At 46.4% G+C, this 25,087-nt stretch overlaps 1 protein-coding gene across 1 annotated transcript in view; it reads right to left on the bottom strand.

Moving 5' to 3' along the window:
- The window catches only part of LOC124620236 (facilitated trehalose transporter Tret1-like), a 33,468-nt gene that overhangs the window by 5,337 nt on the left and 3,044 nt on the right, over positions 1-25,087 (bottom strand). The window contains exons 2-3 of the mRNA XM_047146904.1: positions 22,616-22,895; positions 12,080-12,388 (exon numbers count right to left, since the gene is read on the bottom strand). Of these exons, the coding sequence (XP_047002860.1) occupies positions 12,080-12,388; positions 22,616-22,895 (589 nt within the window). The remainder of the gene's footprint in view (positions 1-12,079; positions 12,389-22,615; positions 22,896-25,087) is intronic.

The following is a 25,087-nucleotide window of genomic DNA, read 5'->3' as shown; positions in this document are numbered from 1 at the left end:
GGGAGTCGCCATCAATCCCTACCGGTAGGCCTACGGTTAGAAGGAAACCAATATTACGTAGCGATGCTCGCAAAATTATATTGCGAGTGATTGAATGCTGCGAAAGGGAAAGGGAGCAGTCAGCTACGTAATGTTAGCAGCAGTCGAAATTGCGCGCCTACCGAAGCCTCCCGACGTTTAACGACTTCTACCGATTCAGGACTAGGGAGAGGTCTGCCATCTAAAAGTTTACACACTGTAAGGACCTCAAAGGCAAGAGAAATTAGTGCCTGTACAGAACCATACTGTCGTTTCCGCCTCGTTAATGTGTCGTTCTATAGCACTTGCAGTGAAATGATCGCTTATTAATGTCTATTACAATGAAAGTGTTAGGAAAATGAGACGGAATACTGACAAAATGTGATGGTCCAGGCGTGAGTTTTTACATCTGCTGTCATTAAAATATAACATGAAGGACGTCGTGCAAGCTAAAGTTTGTTAGCAATTCTGGACACATATCAGAACGAGTGGATTCTTCCTGGTTTCCAGAGGTATGTACCATCACATGTTTACACAGTTTTTATTAAATGCGGCATAGAACTGACGTCCAGTAGCATCCCAGCTGAGTCCCTCTCAAACGAATTTGGTGGCTGTGTCGATGTGGTTCCTTCAAAGAGTCCACTTCCGATTTATACAGTCTTCAATGTGACTGGCGTGTCTCAAATGATCTCTATAACCATGATGTAGACATTGGATGTTTCTAAATGACTTTTGAATAATTTCTTACAAATCCAGACGTGGCTCTTCAACAAGTGTGCTTGTGCAGGAAACGATTGACAGCCAGCGTCGAGAGGTGAGCAGTCAAATGGCTGTGCATGCAAACTTTGAGAAATTCCACTAGTCTGCTAAGTTGTGAGACAGTAAAATGCATTCGACTGTAGTCAGACTTTGGAATATTTCCGAGGATCGTCGAACGTGGAATTATTCAAAGTCGTTGGGACTGCTAGGTCAGAACAACGAGCAATCAGTGATATCTGATATTGGTAGGCAAAGCTATGTTCCAAGTGGATGAAAACGTCGTTCGTCTCAGAAATGACGTGGTGACTCGTTAGCAGGTAACTGTTGACATATGCCACCATTATAGGAATGTGAGCGGTTGCCATACATCTCAGTAGAAAGGAATTTTTGGTTTTTAAGCCTTAGATCAGGCCAAAAAAATTATGATGTGAACACCAAAGTGCTATTGTTCTTTTGCGTGAAGCAAGTGAGGCTTTCTAAAACTATGCTAATAGGAACATTTCAGGTCTCACGTGAAGGAATATTTAAATAATAGAGCACAGTCCTTTACGCTGCACATATATCTCAATATACATAAACGATTTAGCAGATAGGATCAGTTGTGCTATGGAACTGTTTGGCGATGACGCCTTTGCGTATAGGAAAGAAACATTAATGGAGAATCGTAAGGAATTCTGGAAAACTGAGGCCAAAATTTCCTCTGTATATAGTGTAAGATGCTAACTTTAACCGTAATTAAAATTGTTATAATGAAGAGAAAGAACGTCATAGTATCTAATTCCAACATTAGTGATGAGCGTCTTATAAGTAGGCAGGGAAATACTATCAAATGGACCTTAGTGCCTTATCAAGGAGGCATGAGAACAGATATGGAATTCAGATAAATGACACTAGGACCTTAACAGATCGACACAAACCTTCGTATAAAAGTGTAAGACAAATGCTTGGGAATCTTAAATGGGGTTACCTCAAAGAATGACGACTTAGTTCTTACGAAACCATGTTACGTAAAGAGGTCTCAAGACAAGGATGTCGGAAAGATATTACCTGTAAGAGTGACTACATCTTCTCAAAACGATACAGCTGTACACAGTATAGTGCATACAAAATGGTAATAGTATAGTTTTTCTAATTGCAGCGGTATAGTACAGCTTTATGTAGAAACCTCTCAAAAGCAGCTGTTATCAATGCGCGTCTCACTGCCCAACGCAATGTACACAGGGGCAACAGCGTTTGGGGTATTAACAGTATGACGCAGATTTTATACTAACGTCTCGAACAAGAACTGAACACTTTTTCATCCTGATATTTTGCAGTAACTGTCAATCAAGTGACTAGACAAGTATGCACATAGTGCTGACAGAATCTCACAATTTCCGTCACTCACAGACACAAAATCATCGCAACTAGGAAGCTGAAAATTACGCAAATATATTGGTTTGGTAAAGTAAGAAGTGATATGAAGAAAATCTCTTCTCTGGAGCGTAATTTCTGATTACCTTTTAGACATAGATGTGGTTCCATAGACGTCAGTGCATCTGTTGTCATTATGGTTGTGTTAATAAGCAATAATACCAGACCGAACAGGTACCGAACTAGGGCAAATAGGAGATAAATCATCACAAATCTACTAAAGACATATGGTGATACTGCATCAAATGTTACAACAACATACATGCTTCTTCTACGCTGCCTGTGTTCAGCGCCGTTATCAGATAGTCACTTAGCTCACATGCCGTCCTTCACACCCCCTGCGGGTTCGGGGGTTAGAATAGGCCCGCGGTATTCCTGCCTGTCGTACGAGGCGACTAAAAGGAGTCTCAAACGTTTCGGCCTTATGTGATGGTCCCCTGTCGGGTTTGACCTCCATATCTCAAAATTTTTCCGAAGAGCGAGCCGATTGTGGAAGGACACCTTACTTGGTGCATTGTGTCCATGTTGTGTTGAGAACTTTCGCCATCTTATTCGTCGTTGCATTGCAGTCCTGCCCGCTCTCCATCGCTTGGGCATGGATACGCTCCTGCGTGCACTTTCTGCCAAGCACTGTGCGGGGCCATTTTCTGCACTGACGACGCCCATGGACCACATGTCACCTAACATCCAGCACGGTAGCCAGTCCGTTGTGGTGGGGCCGCCATGTACCCTCTTGGTTGTAGCCCCCTGCCAACACAGGGATCGCTCTACTGATGCCAGCGACGTTAACTCCTCATGTATGCCAAGGAGTAGATGCCCATCTCCCTGGGGCATCGGGACTCCCAGCAATGGCCATCCTGCCAGGTGGCCTTTGCTGTGGCTGGGTGGCGCCCGTGGGGAGGGCCCTTGGTTGGAGTAGGTGGCATTAGGGTGGATGACACGCAATGAAGCGTGGCACATCTTCTCTTGCTGGTGGCCAGCCACCAGCAGTCTCTAAGCGTTCGAGGGCCCATTTTAAAGGTAACGTTTATGACCCCAAATTGTTCCCCTCCCTCGCCACACCATGGGAGGAACGAAGGGCATTGCATGAAAGTGAGACGTATTCACCCAGATATCTTGTCTGTACCAGAGCTGATGGGGAATCTTTTATATCCGTGAAGCCTCAGTTCTTTGTAGAGCATTTAGAGGACAAGTTTGGGGAGGTGGAGGGCTTGTCCAAGATGCGGTCCGGATCGGTGTTGATAAAAACGGCATCCTCCACCCAGTCGCAGGCCTTGCTCGCTTGTACTAAGCTGGGGGATGTCTCCGTCACTATCACGCCCCATAAAAGTCTGAATATGGTCCAGGGCATTATCTTCCATAGGGATCTCCTTTTACAGTCCGATGACGAGCTGCGCGCCAACTTGGAGCGCCGAGGTGTCCATTTCGTCCGGCGCGTCCACCGGGGTCCGAGGGATCATCAAGTTGCCACCGGTGCCTTCATCTTGGCCTTTGAGGGTGACAAGTTACCTGAGAAGGTCAAGGTGATGGTGTACCATTGTGATGTCAAGCCATATATCCCTCCCCCGATGCGGTGCTTCAAGTGTTGGAAGTTCGGCCATATGTCTTCACACTGTGCTTCCGACCTCGTCTGTCGTGATTGCGGTCGACCATCCCATCCTGATCATCCCTGTGCCCCGCCTCCAATCTGTGTGAACTGTGGTGCGCACCATCCCTTGGGGACCTCCCTTCCCAAGTTCCGACCGGTACCAAAGCCGACTGCCACAAGTGGCTTAAACAACCGCCGGTCCCTGGTCGTCGGGACACACGGTCGTCGTCTGTCCCTGAGACTGACCCAGTGACGCCCTCCCAGCCTGAACCACCAAAGGCACAGCGCGAGAAGCAGAAGAAGAAGAAACTCCCCAAGGCTACCGACATTGCGGTGGCACCCATTCCACCGCCTCCTACAAGCTCTGCGTCTGAGGATGAGGTGGAGATTCTGGCGTCCGCTGAGGACATGGATCTCGCCAGTCCCTCAGACGCCATAGATAGCTGTTGTACAGGTGGTGACTCAGTAGCAGCAGGGGCCCCGGAGGCGTAATCTGCCTCCCCCGCCCCTTCACGCCTTTCCCATCCATGGCCAATACCATCCTCCAGTGGAACTGCAGCGGTTTCTTCCACCATCTAGCTGAGCTCCGCCAACTTATCAGCCTTCATCCTTTCCTTTGCATTGCTCTGCAGGAAACTTTGTTTCCAGCACTGCGAACCCCCGCCCTCCGTGGCTATCGGGGTTATTTTAAGAACTGGGCGGCTTATGAAAGGGTGTCTGATGGCGTCTGCATATATGTCTTTAACTCTCTTCACAGCGAGTTTTTACCTCTACAAACAGCTTTAGAGGCTGTCGCTGTTCGGGTGTGGACACCACAGGCTATTACCGTCTGCAGTATTTACCTTCCACCGGATGGTGTTGTCGCGCAGCATGTCATGGCTGCTCTGATAGCCCAACTGCCGCCACTTTTCTTGTTGCTGGGCGATTTCAATGCCCACAACCCTCTATGGGGTGGGACTGTCTCCGATGACTGCGGTCGTGCCGTGGAGCATTTGTTGGCTCAGCTCGACCTTAGCCTCTTGAACACCGGTGCTCCCACGCATTTCAGTGAAGCCCATGGCTCGTTCTCGGCCATCGATCTCTCTCTTTGCAGCCCCGGACTTGTCCCATCCCTCCACTGGAGAGTGCATCCTGACCTGTGTGGTAGTGACCATTTTCCCATCTATTTGTCACTGCCCCAGTGTCATTCTTCTGGGCGTCTGCCCCGCTGGGCTCTCCACAGGGCTAACTGGCCGGGTTTTACTTCCGCGGCAACCATTGAGTCTCCCCCACAGGGTGACATTGACGAAGTGGTCCGTTTCTTAACCACGTCAATCATTTCGGCGGCCGAGGCTGCCATCCCCTGCTCTTCTGGACTCCCTTGGAGGAAGGCTGTACCCTGGTGGTCGCCGGAGATTGCTGAGGCTATTCGCGACCGTAGGCGGGCCCTCCAGCGTCATAGGCGGCACCCATCTCTCGAGACCCTCATCACCTTTAAGAGGCTTCGTGCCTTCGCCCGTCGTCTTATTACACGGCGTAAGCAGGAGTGCTGGGAGCGGTATGTCTCATCCTTGGGCTCCCATGTCTCCCCCTCGCTCGTGTGGTCCCGGATACGGCGGATTTATGGACACCAGACCCCTATGGGTGTCCCTGGTATCTCCTTGGACGGCGCTACCTGCACGGACGCTGCCACCATTGCTGAACACCTTGCTGCGCACTTTGCTAAGAGCTCTGCGACTGCAACTTATCCCCCCGCCTTTCGCTCTCTAAAGGAGCGAGCCGAGCAGACGCCGTTATCGTTCCGCACGCGTCGTTCTGAAAAATACAATGCTCCTTTCAGCGAGAGGGAATTCCTTCCTGCCCTCGCCGATTGCCATGATACAGCACCAGGACCAAACTGCATCCACGCGCAGGGACTGCCAGAGACACATCCTCACCATCTTTAACCGCATTTGGAGCGAGGGCGTGTTCCCGTCGCAATGGCGAGAGGGTGTTATTGTCCCCATCTTGAAGCCCGGTGTGGACCCACTGGCGGTGGCCAGCTATCATCCCATTACCCTCACCAACGTTTTGTGCAAATTGCTAGAACGTATGGTGGGGCGGCGTTTGTATTGGGTCCTCGAGTCGCGCAGTCTCCTCGCTCCATCCCAGGGTGGCTTCCGTCAGGGCCGGTCTGCCACGGACAATTTGGTGCGGCTGGAATCTGCTATTCGTACAGCCTTTGCCCGACGTCAGCATCTCGTTGCTGTATTTTTCGATCTGCGGAAGGCGTATGACACCAGATGGAGGCATCACATCCTCGCCACGTAGCATGAGTGGGGTCTTCGTGGTCGGCTCCCGGCTTTTCTTCAAACCTTTTTATTGCGCGGCTCGTTCCGGGTGCAAGTCGGTGCCGCCTCTAGTTCATCTTATATACAGGAAAATGGGGCCCCGCAGGGCTCGGTGTTGAGCGTCTCCTTATTTCTCGTGGCCATTAATGGTCTGGCTGCAGCCGTGGGGTCGTCGGTGTCTCCTTCTTTGTATGCCAACGACTTCTGCATCTCATTTAGCTCCACGACTTCCCAGGTTGATGGTCGCACTGCCTACGCTTTTGCTCACGCTGCCCATATTGAACAGCACTCCATGCCGGCTGGCTGCAGTATATTTACTGCAGAGCTGGTGGCCATATTGCGCGCTCTTGAGCATATGCGTTCCTGCTCAGGTACGTCCATCGTCATCTGCAGTGACTGCCTGAGCAGCCTCCAGGGCATCGACTGCTGCTATCCCTCTTCTCCTCTGGTGTCCTCTATTCGGGAGTCTGTTTCTACCATTACCCGCTCTGGTCGTTCGGTGGTCTTTGTTTGGACGCCAGGTCATGTTGGCATCCCGGGGAACGAGCGTGTTGACAGGCTGGCCAAAGGGGCGATCGCTGCCCCAGCTTTGGAGATCGGCCTCACGGCTCGCGATCAGCAGCTGGTGTTGCGCCGTAAGGTGCTTGGGATGTGGTCTGTTGAGTGGCGTGGCATGACATCCCCGAATAAACTGCGGGCTGTCAAGGAGACGACCAATGTGTGGCGCTTCTCCCTGTGGCCTTCTCGCAGGGACTCTGTAATCTTGTGTCGGCTGTGCATCGGCCATACCTACCTGACGCACAGCCATCTTTTGCGTCAGGAGGATCCCCCCCCTGTGTCGGTGTGGGTCCCAGCTGACGGTCGCCCACATTTTATTGGAGTGTCCCTGACTGCGCACCCTCCGGCAGTCTCTTAATCTCCCGGGCACTTTGCCTTTGATTTTATGCGACGATGCCTCCATGGCTGCCAATGTTTTACATTTTATCCGTGGTAGTCCTTTTTATGGTTCCATTTAGGGACGTCCTGCTCCTTTCCCTTTGTGTGTCTCTTGTCCTCGAGTCTCTTATGTTTGGTTGCAGATTTTAGTGTGTAGTCGGTTGGTTGACTCTTTCCCTTTTTTGTTTTCGTGGTCAGTCAACCAGTCTCTGGCCATCCTCTTTTCTTCTGTTTCCTTTTGTCTGGTGTTCATCTGTACCTTTTGTGTCTGTAGTGTTCGTTACCGCATTTGTGTTCTTTTAGGGCCTGGGGGGGAGTCTCCTTCCCCTTGGGGTTTTACCTGCTTCGTGCATTTATGTCTCGCCTGTTTTTGGAATGGGGGACTGATGACCTTAGCTGTTTAGTCCCCCTTAAATATCCCAACTACCACCACCACCATCACCGTCCTTCACATTACATTGAGATCGCAGTAGAAGTAAAACCCTTGTAGGGGCTACCACAATTCGTCATTTTCTCGTCTTTCTTCCCTAGGATATTATTGTAATATACATTAACAAGCTATGATATCACTGCAAGTGCTCTAGACTGACTTTTGGAGCATTAAACATAAAGTTACGATACTTCAGTGAGGGGGAAACGACTATATGCTTTCGTACAAGCCCTAATTTCTTTTACCTTTGAGGATTTTTGAATTTCCTGTCGTATTATGCTTAGTAAAATTGCATTTCTTTGCTTTTTTAATTTACTGCCATAATTTGCATCACCCGCCAATTTATGCATTCGGCAATTGGCCTGTGAAATGAGAGGTGTGGGGGAGGAGTAGGGGAGAAATGTGGTAACAGTACATAATTTATGATGTTATCAGAAATCTGGCAACAGGGCATCCTGTGTTAGGATGGTCCTAATCCCCTTCTCACAGAGAACATCCCGTATTTCTATTCCTCTATTTTCCTTTTTCAATTATCTATAGTTACTACGTCAGATTTACATCCATTCGGTTGCAGAGTCAAATGGTCTCGGCTTCAGACACAGGAATCGCTCTAATTTTATAATCAACTAGTATCCTGATAGACAGCTTGATAAAACTGTTTTTGTGTATTAGCTAGTCCTAACGTATCTGTCTGTTTTGTCACGCTCTCTATTAGGAGATGACATTGAGTGCGAGTGTAAGAGGTACCCTCTAGTTATAACAGGAAACATTCATTATCTTGGCTATAGGGGCTATGTTGGTGATACACCATCTTATTGTATTACTACGAGCGACACGTACTTCACTAAGTAGCAGAGAGGGCTGCACCAATTAGATTCATTTGTTACGGTATCCCATGAATAGTAGATGACAACTCGATTGTCACTTGTGATGTGTCGCTGTATGATTTCCAGTATGTTGTTGTTGTCCAGTATTGTTGTTCGTAATGTAGATCGTAATTCCAAACTAGACATCGCCAATATGTCGAACGTTGTTAAAGATGGACGAACAGACATACCACCGTACCTCTTTTATTTCTGTTGTGTCGCCAAGGAATAAAAGCAATACCTAGTCCAGCGACATGATAAAAAAAAACTCTACTACTTTGGTGGTGAGTTTCGATTGTACGTGTGGGCTTTGGAAACAGAACTACAGTGACTAACGTAGTATCCAGAATTACCTAGGTATTTCAGCTGTTACAGGAAATATAGCATTGCCCGTGTTACAGACAGACTTCCTAGCCGAATACGTTAGGGAATATTAGAATCCTGCGAGTCCTTGTCGTTTTTCTTCTTATGCCACCTCTGGAGCATTTTAACGGTCTTTCCAGTATGACTCCTCCTTTATTTACTGTTAGTATGTTAATATACACTTACGAACAAATGTTTTAGAAATGGCAGGTATATTGGAGAAGCAGTGTGACGGTGAATGGGATACTTAGACGTGTCACATGACCCAGATGACACAAGTCTTATACTGGGCATCTGCACAACAGCAGAATACAAAGTGAGCAAGACCCATTTGCCTGTGACCATATTGTGGGCTACCTACATGTGGGACACTGCTTCTCCGAGGTCGTGCAGACATTGGGATTTTCATGTCTTATCGTGTGACTGGTGTATTATTATTCGGCGGAAAACCGTAGCCGCGCGAGTCAAATGCTGTGAGCAAAAATATGTTATTACAGGAGACAAAAGTACGATGCACTAAATAACACACCATTACTCGGCAATAGTAATCATCGAAGAGTCTAAAAATCCGTAATCACTGTGCTAGCGATATACACACCACCTGCACCTCTAAGAGACGCAGGTCAGAGAGCGCGGAGGTTAGCGTAAGCGTAGGAGCGCTGACATTCCAAACCTGAAGAATATAAAAATGTCACATAGGCTTATAAGTCACGTTAACGTACTGGTACATTACAGTGCCGTAGTAAGAGTGGGTAAAGTCACATGAGGGGACACAAAGAGCTTGATAACAGGACACCAGCCATACAAAACTTTCGTTATTTTCGTCTGAGTGGTGCTCTGATCAAATGTAAATATTGATACATACGCTCTCATCTACCTCTGTAAAACGGTCGAGGAACACACTCGCCGATAACACGCATCACTTATGTGCGTATAGAATCCCAATGGGCCTTCAACAAGAGAATGCACCACACTGTCGCTTCCCCTTTGTGTCAGAATAGTGAAGTACACTGCAACGCCTTAGTGTACATGTATGGCCCAACAGCTCAGCTGTCCTCAAACGTACTGAGCCGAACAGGGACGCTATCGAACGTGTGTGTCTTGGACCTAGCTCCGACCAGTATCCTTGAACGGTGGCAGTGGTTGAGTAGTCATGGACCAGGGTCTCGCTGAGTCCATGTTACCACGCTTCTCCTCCGTCATCAGAGCGAAAATTGGTAAATAGACGTGTCAATTCCTGTTGATCATACGTACGTGCGTATTCGGCAAGGAAAACAACACTATGCATTAATGTTAATGCTTTACTTCGTCATATGGTTGCCCTTCCCAGTGTCTGTGATGTTGCTGTATTGGAGTTCCAAATTTCAGTTGTCGAGATGCGATCTATGAATATCCACCTTTCGAGGACCAGTATTTTATGTTGAGGACATTGCAGTTGTCGCATGTCCAGGAGGCAGGCTCAGGTCAGGTGTCTAGTAATTAAGATTTTCTGCCCATAGTTTTTGGACTCCAGGGTGCAGCATTGTTACCACAAGTGCCTACTGTGACAGTAGAATAATGTTATTGAAATGAAAATATGTGAGGATTGGTATTCAAATGAATAATGGTCAGTGCTTTCGTACTTTCTCTGTGAGTTATTTCGTGAAGAGCAGGACAATTATGACAATCACAAAGCAATAACATGTTTTAATCGATCCGATGATAGTGCAGACGACTGTCATTATTCAAAAAATTTGTGTTGGTTGTGGAATCTTGTAGACCTGAAATATCTGAAAATGTATTTCACTCATCATTATGGAAAAATGCAAGAGAGGAATGATGAAGAAATTTAAACAATGATTTCTATCCAATAAAAGGTGAAATGCAAGTCGTCGATAGGAATACTGTAGCAGCTAAGAGTCGGATTAAGACCAAATACACTACTGGCCATTAAAATTGCTACACCACGAAGATGACGTGATACAGGCGCGAATTTAACCGACAGAAAGAAGATGCTGTGATGTGCAAATAATTACCTTTTCAGAGCATTCACGCAAGGTTGGCCCCGGTGGCGACACCTACAACTTGCTGACATGAGGAAAGTTTCCAACAGATTTCTCATACACAAACAGCAGTTGACTGGCGTTGTCTGGTGAAACGTTGTTGTGATGCCTCGTGTAAGGAGGAGAAATGCGTACCATCACGTTTCCGACTTTGATAAAGGTCGGATTGTAGCCTATCGCGGTTGCGGTTTATCGTATAGCGATATTGCTGCTCGAGACGGTCGAGATCGTATGACTGTTAGCAGAATATGGAATCGGTGGGTTCAGGAGGGTAATACGGAACGCCGTGCTGTATCCCAACGACCTCGTATCACTAGCAGTCGAGATGACAGGTTTCTTATCAGCATGGCTGTAACGGATCGTGCAGCCACGTCTCGATCCCTGAGTGAACAGATGGGGACGTTTGCACCAGTATGGACTATCAGCTCGGAGACCATGGCTGCGGTTACCCTTGACGATGCATCACAGACAGGAGCGCCTGCGATGGTGTACTCAACGACGAACCTGGGTGCACGAATGGCAAAACGTCATTTTTTCGGATGAATCCAGTTTCTGTTTACAGCATCATCATGGTCGTGTCCGTGTTTGGCGACATCGCGGTGAACGAACATTGGAAGCGTGTATTCGTCATCGCCATACTGGCGTATCACCCGGCGTGATGGTATGGGGTGCCATTGGTTACACGTCTCGGTCACCTCTTGTTCGCACTGACGGTACTTTGAACAGTGAACGGTACATTTCAGGTGTCTTACGACCCGTGGTTGTACCCTTCATTCGATCCCTGCGAAACCCTACATTTCAGCAGGATAATGCACGACTGCATGTTGCAGGTCCTGTAAGGGCCTTTCTGGATACAGAAAATGTTCGACTGCTGCCCTGGCCAGCACATTCTCCAGATCTCTCACCAATTAAAAACGTCTGGTCAATGGTGGCTGAGCAACTGGCTCGTCACAATACGCCAGTCACTACTCTTGATGAACTGTGGTATCGTGTGTAAGCTGCATGGGCAACTGTACCTGTACACGCCATCCAAGCTCCGTTTGACTCAATGCCCAGGCGTATGAAGGCCGTTATTACGGCCAGAGGTGGTTGTTCTGGGTACTGATTTCTCAGGATCTATGCACCCAAATTGCGTGAAAATGTAATCACATGTCAGTTCTAGTATAATATTTGTCCAATGAATACCCGCTTATCATCCGCTTTTCTTCTTGGTGTAGCAATTTTAATGGCCAGTAGTGTAGAGAAACGACAATTGGGACACTGTTTCTGATGATATTCTCATTCTTGTGATGAAAGACAGAGACAAACAGACTACACCGCACAGGTAGGACGCTAACGAGGGTCTGCGATCGTACCTGTAGCGCACCCAGGACGATGGTGGCCACCTCTGGAGATACGGACCCCCCGGCCTCGTCGAAGATGAGGACCGCATAGTTGAGGACAGCGAAGGAGCCGCACAGCTGGACGTTGGCGCCGGCCACCAGGACTATGGCGAAGCCCAGCAGGCTGGCCCGGCAGCGCAGCAGCTCGGCAAGCGAGGCAGCTCTGCCGACGCCGCCGCCGTAGCCCGCCTCGGCCGTGTCTCTGCCCAGAGACGCCTGTATGCGCTCCACCTCGCGATCCACCTGCCGCTCGGAGATCCCACGGCGCAGCCACCTCAGCGCCTGCGCACACCCGTGGCACGTAAAAGCAATCGTGCCGCTGATACCCGTATGACTACACAATGTATCTCTACGACATATAGGAAAGTAAACGTACAAGGTCTAATCAAAAATAACGGGAACTTTTTTATTTCGCCGGTATTGTAAAGCAATCGTGCCGCTGATACCCGTATGACTAAACAATGTATCTCTACGACATATAGACCGAGCGAGGTGGCGCAGTGGTTAGCACACTGGACTCGCATTCGGGAGGACGACGGTTCAATCCCGTCTCCGGCCATCCTGATTTAGGTTTTCCGTGATTTCCCTAAATCGCTTCAGGCAAATGCCGGGATGATTCCTTTGAAAGGGCACGGCCGATTTCCTTCCCCATCCTTCCCTCACCCGAGCTTGCGCTCCGTCTCTAATGACCTCGTTGTCGATGGGACGTTAAACACTAATCTCCTCCTCCTCTACGACATATAGGAAAGTAAACGTACAAGGTCTAATAAAAAATAACGGGAACTTTTTTATTTCGCCGGTATTGTAAACCCGATTTTCAATGTTTAGTACACATGTACCTGAGACGTGGGACTTAGGGAAAGCTGGAAAAGGTGTGGACGGGGCTTAATCAGTTACCGTTAGTTGCGCAGTAAACACATACAGTTTATTTAAGGAAATAATTTTTTTTAAAATTTTTTTAAAAAATATTTTTTTAAATATTTTTTTTTTTAATTGACGGCAACACAAGCTACACTTACGGCTGAAGGCCCTATTAAGAGAGAATTCAAAATTATTTGTCGGCTGAAGGCCACAAGCAGTACTTCAGAACAATTAACGGCTGAAGGCGTGAATCACAAATAAGGAAGAAAAATAGGGGTTTAACGTCCCGTCAACATCGAGGTTATTAGAGACGGAGCACACACGCAGAATGTTTCAAGGGTGGGTAAGGAAATCAGCCGTACCCTTTCAAGGGAACCGTCCCGTTATTTGCCTGGAGCGATTTAGGGAAATCACAGAAACCTAAATCTGGACGACCGCACTTGGATATAAAATGTCATCCTTCCGAATGCGAGTCTAGTGTGCTAACTTCTGCGCCCACTGGCTAAAAGATGAGATTGGTTGATAGGTCACATTCTGAGTCACCAAGGAATGGTCAGTTTGGCAAAGGCAGGAGGTGTGTGTGTGTGTGGGGGGGGGGGGGGGGGGGGAATACAACTGCAGAGAGAGTCCAATGCTTGAATACAGTAAATGGATGTAGGTTGCAGTAGTTACGCAGAGGTGAAAAGCCTCGCATAGGATAGACTGTCTCCGAGAGCTGCACCAGTCAGTCTTCGGAATGAACACTACGACGACGACTACCGCTCACACCTAACTGTTTTCAAATGGTTCAAATGGCTCTAAACACTATGGGACTTAACATCTGAGGTCATCAGTCCCCCTAGAACTTAGGGCTACTTAAACCTACCTAACCTAAGGACATCACACACATCCATGCCGAGGCAGGATTCGAACTTGCGACCGTAGCAGTCGCGCGGTTCCGGACTAGTACCGCTCGGCCACCGCGGCCGGCAAAAAAAAAAAAAAAAAAATTGATTACAACACAAGCTACACTGACGGATGAAGGCCTTTAGAAGAATTCAAATTATTTGTCGGCTGAAGGCCATAGGCAATAGGAGTAATTTTAATAAAATATTATTTTTAAACAATTGACACAATCAGACCGATTAAAAAAAGGTAGTGATCCACAGACAGCGCTCCAAGGATCGACCTGAGAAGAGTCCCTATACCTGCGTAAGCGGCGAGACAGCCAGCCAAGAATTACGCTCACCTAACACAATGGCAACTCATACTAGGGATAGTTTAATCGCCGATCAGTCCTCTTACCAAATCCACCTAACGTGTGATAACCAGTATACCGATGGAATAATTCAGGCGAGGGCGAAGTGACAGACAGCACTGCGTTTGCAGCATCCGGCTTTTAAAACACCGAAAGGCAGAAGGCACCACTCCACAAACGCAGTACGCAGACAGCGTTAAAATAACTGCTCATTCAAACACACTAGATACACACGGACCCGCGAAAACAATTCCACCAACAACTCAAACAGTGCTAACACAAGTCACTGTGGAACAACTAGCATGAACCATAAGTTGACACAAACACAGTGGGCCCAGAAGCGGTTGGAAGACCAAATACACGTCGTCCGACGAGGTGGCCGACCGACCGACCGAATGACCAACCAACGGTCGTCCCCGCTCAAGTCAGGCAAGGGAAATGAATCGTCGACTGACAGCTTATTGCCATTTCACTTCCACACGCGCACACACACACACACACACACACACACACACACACACACACACACAAACACACACACAAATGAAGGCTGCACTACTCGATGAGACCGATGACCTCGCTGTTTGGTCTCTTCCCCCAAAACCAACCAACCAATAAGCGCTGCAGCTGCCACTGTCAGACAGACAAAGCGAGCGAACGTAGTGGCGCCAGTGAACAGTCTTAGTCGTCACAATCCGAATACAAGACGTCAAATTGTGAACGGCACAAACGCGAGCCGAACCACGGCTCAGCACCTGATGTATTTTTTCATTTGTAGATTTTTCTATATTCAGTTTATTGTTGACAGTCAACAATAGGCTATACTTGTTTTCAAGTATTCGGCGAATTTTTACTTACGAAAAGAAAATTGATCAAAGAATTTGCATTAAATCTTACCTGGTAAAGTGCAGCACAGCATTCGAAATGTTGACTGTGGCTTTGGCGAATCTACTGTGGTGTCACCGCCAGACACCACACTTGCTAGGTGGTAGCCTTTAAATCGGCCGCGGTCCGTTAGTATACGTCGGATCCGCGTGTCGCCACTATCAGTGATTGCAGACCGAGCGCCGCCACACGGCAGGTCTAGAGAGACTTCCTAGCACTCGCAGTTGTACAGCCGACTTTGCTAGCGATGGTTCACTGACAAAATACGCTCTCATTTGCCGAGACAATAGTTAGCGTAGCCTTCAGCTACGTCATTTGCTACGACCTAGCAAAGCGCCATTACCAGTTACTATTGATGCTGTAAAACATGTACCGTCAAGAGAGATGTTCACCAATTATGGATTAAAGTTAAGTATTCCAGCGGCTACGTACGTTTTGGTTAGTCTCATTTCCTTGACCTGTTCCAGACCTCACGCCAGCCTGCGTGAGATAAAACACGTGCCTTTCGGCTTCATCTCATAGTGGGTTGGCTCTCTTGCCAATCCACAACATCTACTATGACTAAGACAAGAGTTTACGGTTTCAGAGAGGCTCGAGAAGACGCTGGAAACGACAATCTGCCTGGACGGCCTGGCACATCAGCTGCTGACGGCAGTATGGAGGAAGTAAAGAAAGTGTCTCCGGAAAATCGCCGAATCACCATCAGCGGGGTTGCTGATAATGTAGACATACTCTTTGGCTCATGTCAAGGATTTTTTTTTTCGGATGGTTGGGGATGAATCGTGTAGTAGCTCTGAAATTGTTGAGTTTCGACCAAGATAGGCGTCACATAGACATCGATTAGGGATTGCTGAATGAAGTCGACAACAATCCAGAACTTCTAAAGAAGGTTATAACAGGAGACGAAACATATGTGTAGGGCTATGACGCAGAAACCAAGGCCAAATGGTTCCAACGGGAACTGCCTAAAGACCCAAGGCCGAAAAAACTTGGTTAATATCGATCACATGTGAAGGTTCGTCTTACTGTTTTCTTCGTTTACAAGGGATAGCTCGTCATGAGTTCCTGCCTTATGGTCTTATGGTCAATAAGGAACAATATCTGGACGTTATGCACCGTTTGCTGAAGAAATCCGAACAAAACGACCACAACTGCAGAAAAACACTTGTGGAAACTGCATCACCGTTATGCTTTCGCTCACACCTCAATGCTTGTTCGCCTATTTTTTGTCAAAATACGAAACCGTTATATTGCCTCACCCACCTTACTCGCTGGACATGACCTCTTGCGACTTCTTTCTATTCCAGAGGCTGAAGAGAACCATGAAAGGACATCGTTTTGCCACAATTGATGAGATAAAAACAGGATCGCTGACGGAACTGCACACCATAAAAAAAGTGAGTTTCAGAATTTCTTCGAATATTGGAAAAAGTGCTTCCTGGGGTGTATTATATCTGAGAGGGATTACTTTGAAGAGGACGAAGTTGACGAATAAATAAATATTCTTTAAGAAACACAAAAATTCCTGTTAGAATTTGGTCACAACTCGTGCGTATCACCTGAAATCATGTTTTCATGAGTCCTTTTATTGTGTAGATCAACATAGAGTGAAATTCAGGTAGCGTATGTTGCATACTTTCCAATGACTGTTGTTGTTGTGGTCTTCAGTCCTGAGACTGGTTTGATGCAGCTCTCCATGCTACTCTATCCTGTGCAAGCTTTTTCATCTCCCAGTACCTACTGCAACCTACATCCTTCTGAATCTGCTTAGTGTATTCATCTCTTGGTCTCCCTCTACGATTTTTACCCTCCACGCTGCCCTCCAATACTAAATTGGTGATCCCTTGATGCCTCAGAACATGTCCTACCAACCGATCCCTTCTTCTGGTCAAGTTGTGCCACAAACTTCTCTCCTCCCCAATCCTATTCAATACCTCCTCATTAGTTATGTGATCTATCCATCTAATCTTCAGCATTCTTCTGCAGCACCACATTTCGAAAGCTTCTATTCTCTTCTTGTCCAAACTATTTATCGTCCATGTTTCACTTCCATACATGGCTACACTCCATACGAATACTTTCAGAAATGACTTCCTGACGCTTAAATCAATACTGGATGTTAACAGATTTCTCTTCTTCAGAAACGCTTTCCTTGCCATTGCCAGCCTACATTTTATATCCTCTCTACTTCGACCATCATCAGTTATTTTGCTCCCCAAATAGCAAAACTCCTTTACTACTTTAAGTGCCTCATTTCCTAATCTAATTCCCTCAGCATCACCCGACTTAATTAGACTACATTCCATTATCCTTGTTTTGCTTTTGTTGATGTTCATCTTATATCCTCCTTTCAAGACACTGTCCATTCCATTCAGCTGCTCTTCCAAGTCCTTTGCTGTCTCTGACAGAATTACAATGTCATCGGCGAACCTCAAAGTTTTTATTTCTTCTCCATGAATTTTAATACCTACCCCGAATTTTTCTTTTGTTTCCTTTACTGCTTGCTCAATATACAGATTGAACAACATCGGGGAGAGGCTACAACCCTGTCTTACTCCCTTCCCAACCACTGCTTCCCTTTCATGTCCCTCGACTCTTATAACTGCCATCTGCTTTCTGTACAAATTGTAAATAGCCTTTCGCTCCCTGTATTTTACCCCTGCCACCTTTAGAATTTGAAAGAGAGTATTCCAGGCAACATTGTCGAAAGCTTTCTCTAAGTCTACAAATGCTACAAGAAGAAGCTTTTCCAATGACTATCTTTGCAATATTAGCTACATGTATTTCAGAAATTCATGCAGGTAGAAAGGTACGGCTTTCGGCATAGTTTTCACATACACACCTAAAGTTTTTATTTTGTTTTTCGGATTTCCAGGTTAATTATTCACGAAAATGGCCACCCACTAGCAAAAGGCAAACTTTGCTGAAGCACACCACTGTCACGCCCGACCAACGGACAGACAAAGAATCCAGAGGTGTCATATCAATCTGCCAAGCGTCTAGACTGTTACAACTACTACCCTGTTCACAGAACCTTATGCCTACAAGGGGCAGTTGCTGCATGCGCTTCAGCCCAACCAAAGCTCAAAGCATTTGCAGCTCAGATTCTTTGTGGCACCGAAGATGGCCGAGACTGTATGAAAAAGGAGACGTACAAGGATGAAGCTTGCTTTCATGTGTCCGCGAAGATAGAGTGTGAAGATCTGGGGCTCTGAGAACATCCACTTTAGTTCCGTAACTATGCTCGACACTCCGGAGGTTAACTTGCTGTGCGGTCTGATTCATAACCGTTTGCTAGGCTGAGGCGGCACAGCCTCGACTCCTTTCCAGAACATGTTGGAACAGATTGCATTTCGACAGTTGGAAGAAATGCAACCTGACGTCATGCTGCAATTGGATTGTGCTTCTCCTCACTGGGCCTCAGTCGTTACGAAGGCAGTGGGCGACACATTTCCAAGTCGCTGGACTGGTGAAGGAAGACCAATTTTCTGGCCTCGAAGACTTCCAGACAAAAGCCAATTAGATTTTTTTTCTTTGGGGCTTTGTGAAAGATCGTCTACGAGACGACGGTGCAGTCAGTATCTGCAGAAACTGCGAGCTCGCTTTAGAGCAGCAATCGAAAACGTTAATGAGGACATGCTAGGCCGGACAAAATGGTTCAAATGGCTCTGAGCACTATGGGACTCAACATCTTAGGTCATAAGTCCCCTAGAACTTAGAACTACTTAAACCTAACTAACCTAAGGACTTCACATACACACCCATGCCCGAAGCAGGATTCGAACCTGCGACCGTAGCAGTCCCGCGGTTCTGGACTGCAGCGTCAGAACCGCACGGCCACCGCGGCCGGCTAGGCCAGACATGGGAGGAACTATCGCTTAGATATCCTGCGTGCTATAGATGGCGCGCGCACTGAATCCTGTAAAAACTTAAGGCGTGTATGAACGTTGTGCCCAAATCATACCTTACGACTTATCTCCACATCTGAAACATACGCGATCAGAACTCTAAAGATCATTTTGTAACACCCTGTATGTTTACTTTACTGTCAGACTTGTGATTCACTTGTTCACATCTACGTCTACACTGTTACATTTAATTACATCTACATCGACAGCCACATCTACGTATATACTCCGCTAGCCACCAAGCGGTGTGTGGCGGAGGGCACAATTCGCGCCAAACTCGTAATTCCCCCGTCTGTTCCACTCGCGGATCGCGCGAGGGAAAAACGACTGTCTAAGCGCCTCAGTAAGAGCTCTAATTTCCCTTTTCTTCGAATGGTGACCATTGAAAGTTGGTGGTAATAATATATGCTCTACATCCCCGGCGAAGACCGGATTTCAGAATTTAGTGAGCAGCCCCTTCCGCTTAGCGCGCCGTCTACCTGCAAGTGTCTCTTACTTTAAACTTTCTATGAGATTTCCAACGCTCTCGCGGTGGCTGAATGTACCAGTTACGAATCTTGCCGCTCTTCTTTGGATCTTCTCAATATCTTGAATTAGACCCAACTGGTAAGGGACCCATTCAGACGAACAATACTCTAAGATTGGACGAACTAACGTATTGTAAGCTATTTCCTTTGTTGAAGGTCTGCATCGCTTCAGTATTCTACCAATACACCGCAATCTAGAGTTCGCCTTGCTCGTTACTTGTGAAATCTTATCATTCCATCTGAGATCATTTCGAGTAGTCACATCCAAATACGTGACGGATGTTACCGCTTCCAAAGGTTGGGCATTTATTTTGTACTCGTACATTAATGGGGATTTTCGCCTTGTTATACGCAGTAGGTTACACTTACTAATATTGAGAGATAACTGCCAGTCATTACACCACGCATATATTTTCTGCAAATCCTCATTGATTTGTTCACAATTTTGATGTGATACTGCTTTCCTGTAGACTACGGCATCATCGGCAAACAGTCTAATGCCACTGTCAATACCATCAACCAGATCGTTTATGTGAATCGTAAAAACCTGCGGACGTATTACACTGCCCTGGGGCACACCTGAAGTTGCGCTTGTTTCTGTTGAAGTCATCCCGTTCAGGACGACATACTGCTTCCTGTTTGTTAGAAAACTATCTATCTAACCACATATGTCATAAGACAGGCCGTAAGTGCGTTCTGTTTGGAGCAAGCGACAGTGCGGAACCGAGTCGAACGCCTTTCAAAAGTCGAGAAATATGGCATCAACCTGGGAGCCGGTATCTAGAGCCTGTTGTATATCATGCACAAAGAGGGCCAGCTGTGTCTCGCATGACCGCTGTTTCCTAAAACTGTGCTGGTTTCTGCAGATGAGCTTCTCAGGATCGAGAAAGGTCAATATGTCTGGACACAAAATATGTTCCGTGATTCTACAACAAATCGATGTCAGTGAAATTTGCCGATAACTATGTGCATCCGATTTTCTACCCTTTTTATAGATTGATATGGCCTGGTCCTTCTTCCAGTCCCGTGGAACTTTCCGCTATTCCAATGATATCTGATAGATGATGGATAAGAAAGGTAATTAACTGACAAGTGTACGATTTAAATACATTTGTACTAACTAAGAAAATATTTCGTAGTGAAGTCAGTGTCGGGTCGCTAAGACACATTCACATAAAAATGTTTCGTCTGCAGACCCGTGTTTACTGGAACACTCGCGCTTCTGTTATTATTTTGACTCGTGTCAGGTAGCGTTACTAAACATACTAAACAATAAACCTGCATGGCATGTCAGAACAATTCTCTCCTCCCGCCCCCTTCTATCCAGTTTCTTTATGCGACTGCGGGTGAGGCGAAGAAAAAAGGCACTAATTTATTTAACTTTCCTGTAATGCCTGCTATATGGGGCGTACATATTAATGCATCGTTCTTCCGCTGATGAATGAGACGTGTACTTATTTGCAGCATATTCCGTGTGTGTCGTAGTCCAATCGTGGGCGAGCGTGGTTTTCTAAGCAACTTTCTTCTTGGGTGCACTACACTTCCTTTAGATCGAGGATAGGAACCCGTGTCTTGGGTGAACAACACTTCCTTAAGATTTTCAGATAAATGTATGTGTGACAAACGCCTTTGTAAAACAGTTAGGTGCGAGCGGTAGTCGTTGTTGTAGTCTCCATTCCGAAGACTGACTGGTGCAGCTCTCGGAGACAGTCTATCCTTTGCAAGGCTTTTCATCTCTGCGTAACTGCTGCAACCTACATCCATTTATTGTATTCAAGCGTGAGACTCTCTCTACAGTTTTATCCCCTCTCCCTGCCCCCTCAGCCCACCACACACACACGCCTCCTGCCTTTGTCAAACCGACCATTCCTTGGTGCCTCAGAATGTGACCTATCAACCAATCTCCTCTTTTAGCCAGTGGTCGAGGGGGCGCAGAAGTTAGCACACTCGACCTGCATTCGGAAGGATGACAGTTTATTTCCATGTCCGGTCATCCAGAGTTAGGTTTCTGCGATTTCCCTAAATCGCTCCAGGCAAATGACGGGACGGTTCCCTTGAAAGGGTACGGCTGATTTCCTTTGCCACCCTTTCCGTCTCTGATGAACTCGATGTCGACGGGACGTTAAACCCTAATTTTGCTTCCTCACGTCTTTTAACCAAGTTGTGCCACAAATTTCTTTTTCCCGCAGTTCATTCAGTATCTGATCATTAGTTCTTCGCTACCCATCAGCTCGCTACCTACCTAATTTTCCACGATGTTCTGTAGCACCACATTCGAAAAGCTTCTGTTCTCTTACTGTGTAAACTGCTTTTCGTCCACGTTTCGCTTTTGCACAACGATATTCTTCATACAAACACCTTCAGAAAATACTTCTTAACACTTAAATTTATAAATTACCTGTCCAGCATATGGAGCAGTCTGACACAGATTCCCCAAGTGAAGTATTGGTTAGCAATCAAATAAACGCACCAGTTGCGTTTCTATTTCTTTTTTAGTTGCCACGTACGGTTTCCCTTGTTTCCTCTACTGATTGCTAAATGTACACATTGAATAATACCAGGGAGAGGTACAGCCGTGTCGCACTCCGTTTTCAAGCACTGCTTCCCTTCCGTGCCCTACGTCTCTTATAACTCCTGACAGGTTTCTGTAGAACTTGTGCATAACTTAGAAAAAATGGTTCTAATGGCTCTGAGCACTGTGGGACTTAACTTCTGAGGTAACCAGTCCCCTAGAACTTAGAACTACTTAAAACCTAGGTAACCTATGGACATCACACACATCCATGCCCGAGGCAGGATTCGAACCTGCGACCGTAGCGGTGGCGCGGTTCCAGACTGAAGCGCCTAGAACCGCTTGGCCACCAGTGGCCGGCCATAACTTAGACTTCCTGTATTTTACCCTTGCTACCTTCACAATTTCAAAGAGAATATTCCAGTCAAAATTGTCAAAATCTGTTCCTGCATCTACAAATACTGCCATAAAATTGTAATTATCACCTCGTGAATATAAAGTCTTTTGTATCTCATTGCTGGTATACGCCTGCAGAAGCGCGCCCTCAAATCCTCGTGCCACAGTCCTTACAGCTGTTACCTTTCTGGCCTGGTGATGTCGGCGAACGTGCATCAGTCTGTGCGGTGTCTCGGGCATGAACGCGAAACAGAAGACGAAAGTGAGGACCGGAGCGAGGTTCAGGTAGAGGACGACGTCGTAAGGCAGGTAGGCGCCCACAACGAAGGCGCACAGCGAGCCACAGTTGCAGAAGAGCGGCAGCAGGGAGCCGAGGGCTCCGCGTACCTTGTCCGTCGTCGTCTCGCTGACGTACAGCGTCGCCATCACCATGGTGCCAGCCGACTGCACGCCGACAAGCACTCTGCAAAGCCAAGTAGAGTGGCGACATTCCCTTGAGCGTCAGATTGAGGAGCAACAGCTAGGTAGCATTTACACGTACTAAAAATTTTTTATTTAAATAAAAATAAATTCTTAATATATCATGTTTGTAAATAGGACCAAATGGTATAAAATAATTTCTTCTAACCTCATACAGGTTCCTATCCCTATAAGTCCTTACCTATCCCGATACAAATAGTCCTCCGTCACTGTGAATTTTTAATACGTATGAAAACACTTGTAAGATTTAGAATGATAAACGTGGTACACATGCAATGCATAATTCATTACTCATGAATGAATAGTTTCCTTCCTTGCTATTACATTACTTTCTAACTGATGCATGTATATTTCACGTCTTTACTATCATCTTCTCCTCCCCCACCTGCCTTCTCTCTCTGACCATAACAACCTTTCCATTATATCCTTCTCCCCTTTCTCTCTCTGGCTAATTGCTCTCCCCGTGACTCTCTATCCACCTCTTCCTACCCACTCTCTCAGTCTATATCCTCTCCCACTCTCTCTGTCCATCTTCTCCTTCCCCTATCTTTCTCCTCCCCTGTCCATCTCCTTCCACTCTCTCTCCATACATATCCTTCTTCCATATCTGTGCATCTCTTCCTCCCATTTTATGACCATCCTCTCCCTGTCACTATCCATCTCCTCCTGCCCCCCTCTCTGCTCAGCTGGGCCCATCCGCACATATACCCCCTGGAATGCATTCTGATACTGACTGCACAAGACACCAGTTGTGCATAGCAGCCTAGATGCCAACTGTTGCCAAACTCTTTCACCCCACCCCTTTCCTTTCTGAACAGACATGCAAGAAAGTGAGTTAATACTGCCTAGTCCTCCAGCTCTGAATTATATCTAAAATTTCAAGTCGCTAGCTCATTGAAAAGTTATTTGAAAATCAATTGCAAAATTCGTACTGGACAAACTGACAGGCAGACAAGAAAGCGACCAAATAAAAACGTGGGAGATATTAATTACATCCAAGAGACATCGTCGCCCCTATTGTCGATAATGCCCCTCCCCATTTGGCGAAGAGCCACAAGTTTATATGGTTATGCCATATCCTTCTGAAGACACCCATTGTTGATTAGATGCTGTAGGGCGACCAAACAGTGGGGCTGTTAATGGACACATTTCATGCAGTTGCATGTATTCCTGTCTTGCAACAACCTCTTCATCTCCGAGTAGCTCTTCAGTTATTTGTTGGGTGTACTCCAATCTTAGTCTACACCTGCAGGTTTTAGCCTCTTCAGTGTCCTCGAGCACCATGTAAATCATGACGCCTTAGCATTTGTCCATAGTCGTGTTCCTACCTCTTGCCAATGTTTTTCCAAATGTTTCTCTGCTCACCGAATTTGCAGAGGACCCTCTCATTTGTTATCAATCCACCCACTAGGCTTCTCATGACCAGGAGTGCCTGTGCTATCTAGCTTTTTATGTCCTTGTTCCGTCAATCATGGGTTATTTTACTTCCGAGATAGGAGAACTCCATAACGAAGTCTACTTCGTGATTGCCAATTTTGATGTTAAGTTTCTTGCTCATTACTTTTGTATTATTTCAGTTTACTCTCAATCCATATTCTGTGCTCACTAGACAGTTCATTCCATTCAACAGATCCTTTAATTATTCTTTGTTTTCGCTCATGGTATCAAAGTCATCAACGAATGTTATTGTTGACATCCTTTCACATTCGACTTTAATCCCACTGTTGAACATTTATTTCATTTCCATAATTGTTTTTTCAATATGTGGATTGAACAGTAGGGGGCAAATATTGCGTCCCTGATTCGTGCTCTTTTTCAGTGTGAGACCTTCGTTCATCCTTCAGTCTTGTTCCTTTTTGGTTCTTGTACATATTGTATATTATCCATCTTTCCCTATACCTTACTCCCTTTTTTTAGAATTCTGAACATATTGCACCGTTTTATATTGTTGATTGCTTTTTCTGGGTCAATAAACATACAACCATGTCCAGATCTTTCGTAAATATTCCATGACTGAACGCAACGTCAGAACTGCCCGAGTAGAGTCTTTACCTTTCTTGAAGCTATACTGCTTTTCATTGAATAGATCCTCAATTTCAATAATGCACTGATGTGACAAAAGTGGTGAAATACCTCCTAATATGGTGTCGGATCTCCATTTGTCCAGCATCGTGC

Source organism: Schistocerca americana, chromosome 6, assembly GCF_021461395.2.
Source record: "Schistocerca americana isolate TAMUIC-IGC-003095 chromosome 6, iqSchAmer2.1, whole genome shotgun sequence".
Lineage (NCBI taxonomy): Eukaryota > Metazoa > Arthropoda > Insecta > Orthoptera > Acrididae > Schistocerca > Schistocerca americana.
The sequence above is the reverse complement of the archived record's forward strand: the minus strand, read 5'-3'. Positions and strand labels throughout refer to the sequence as shown.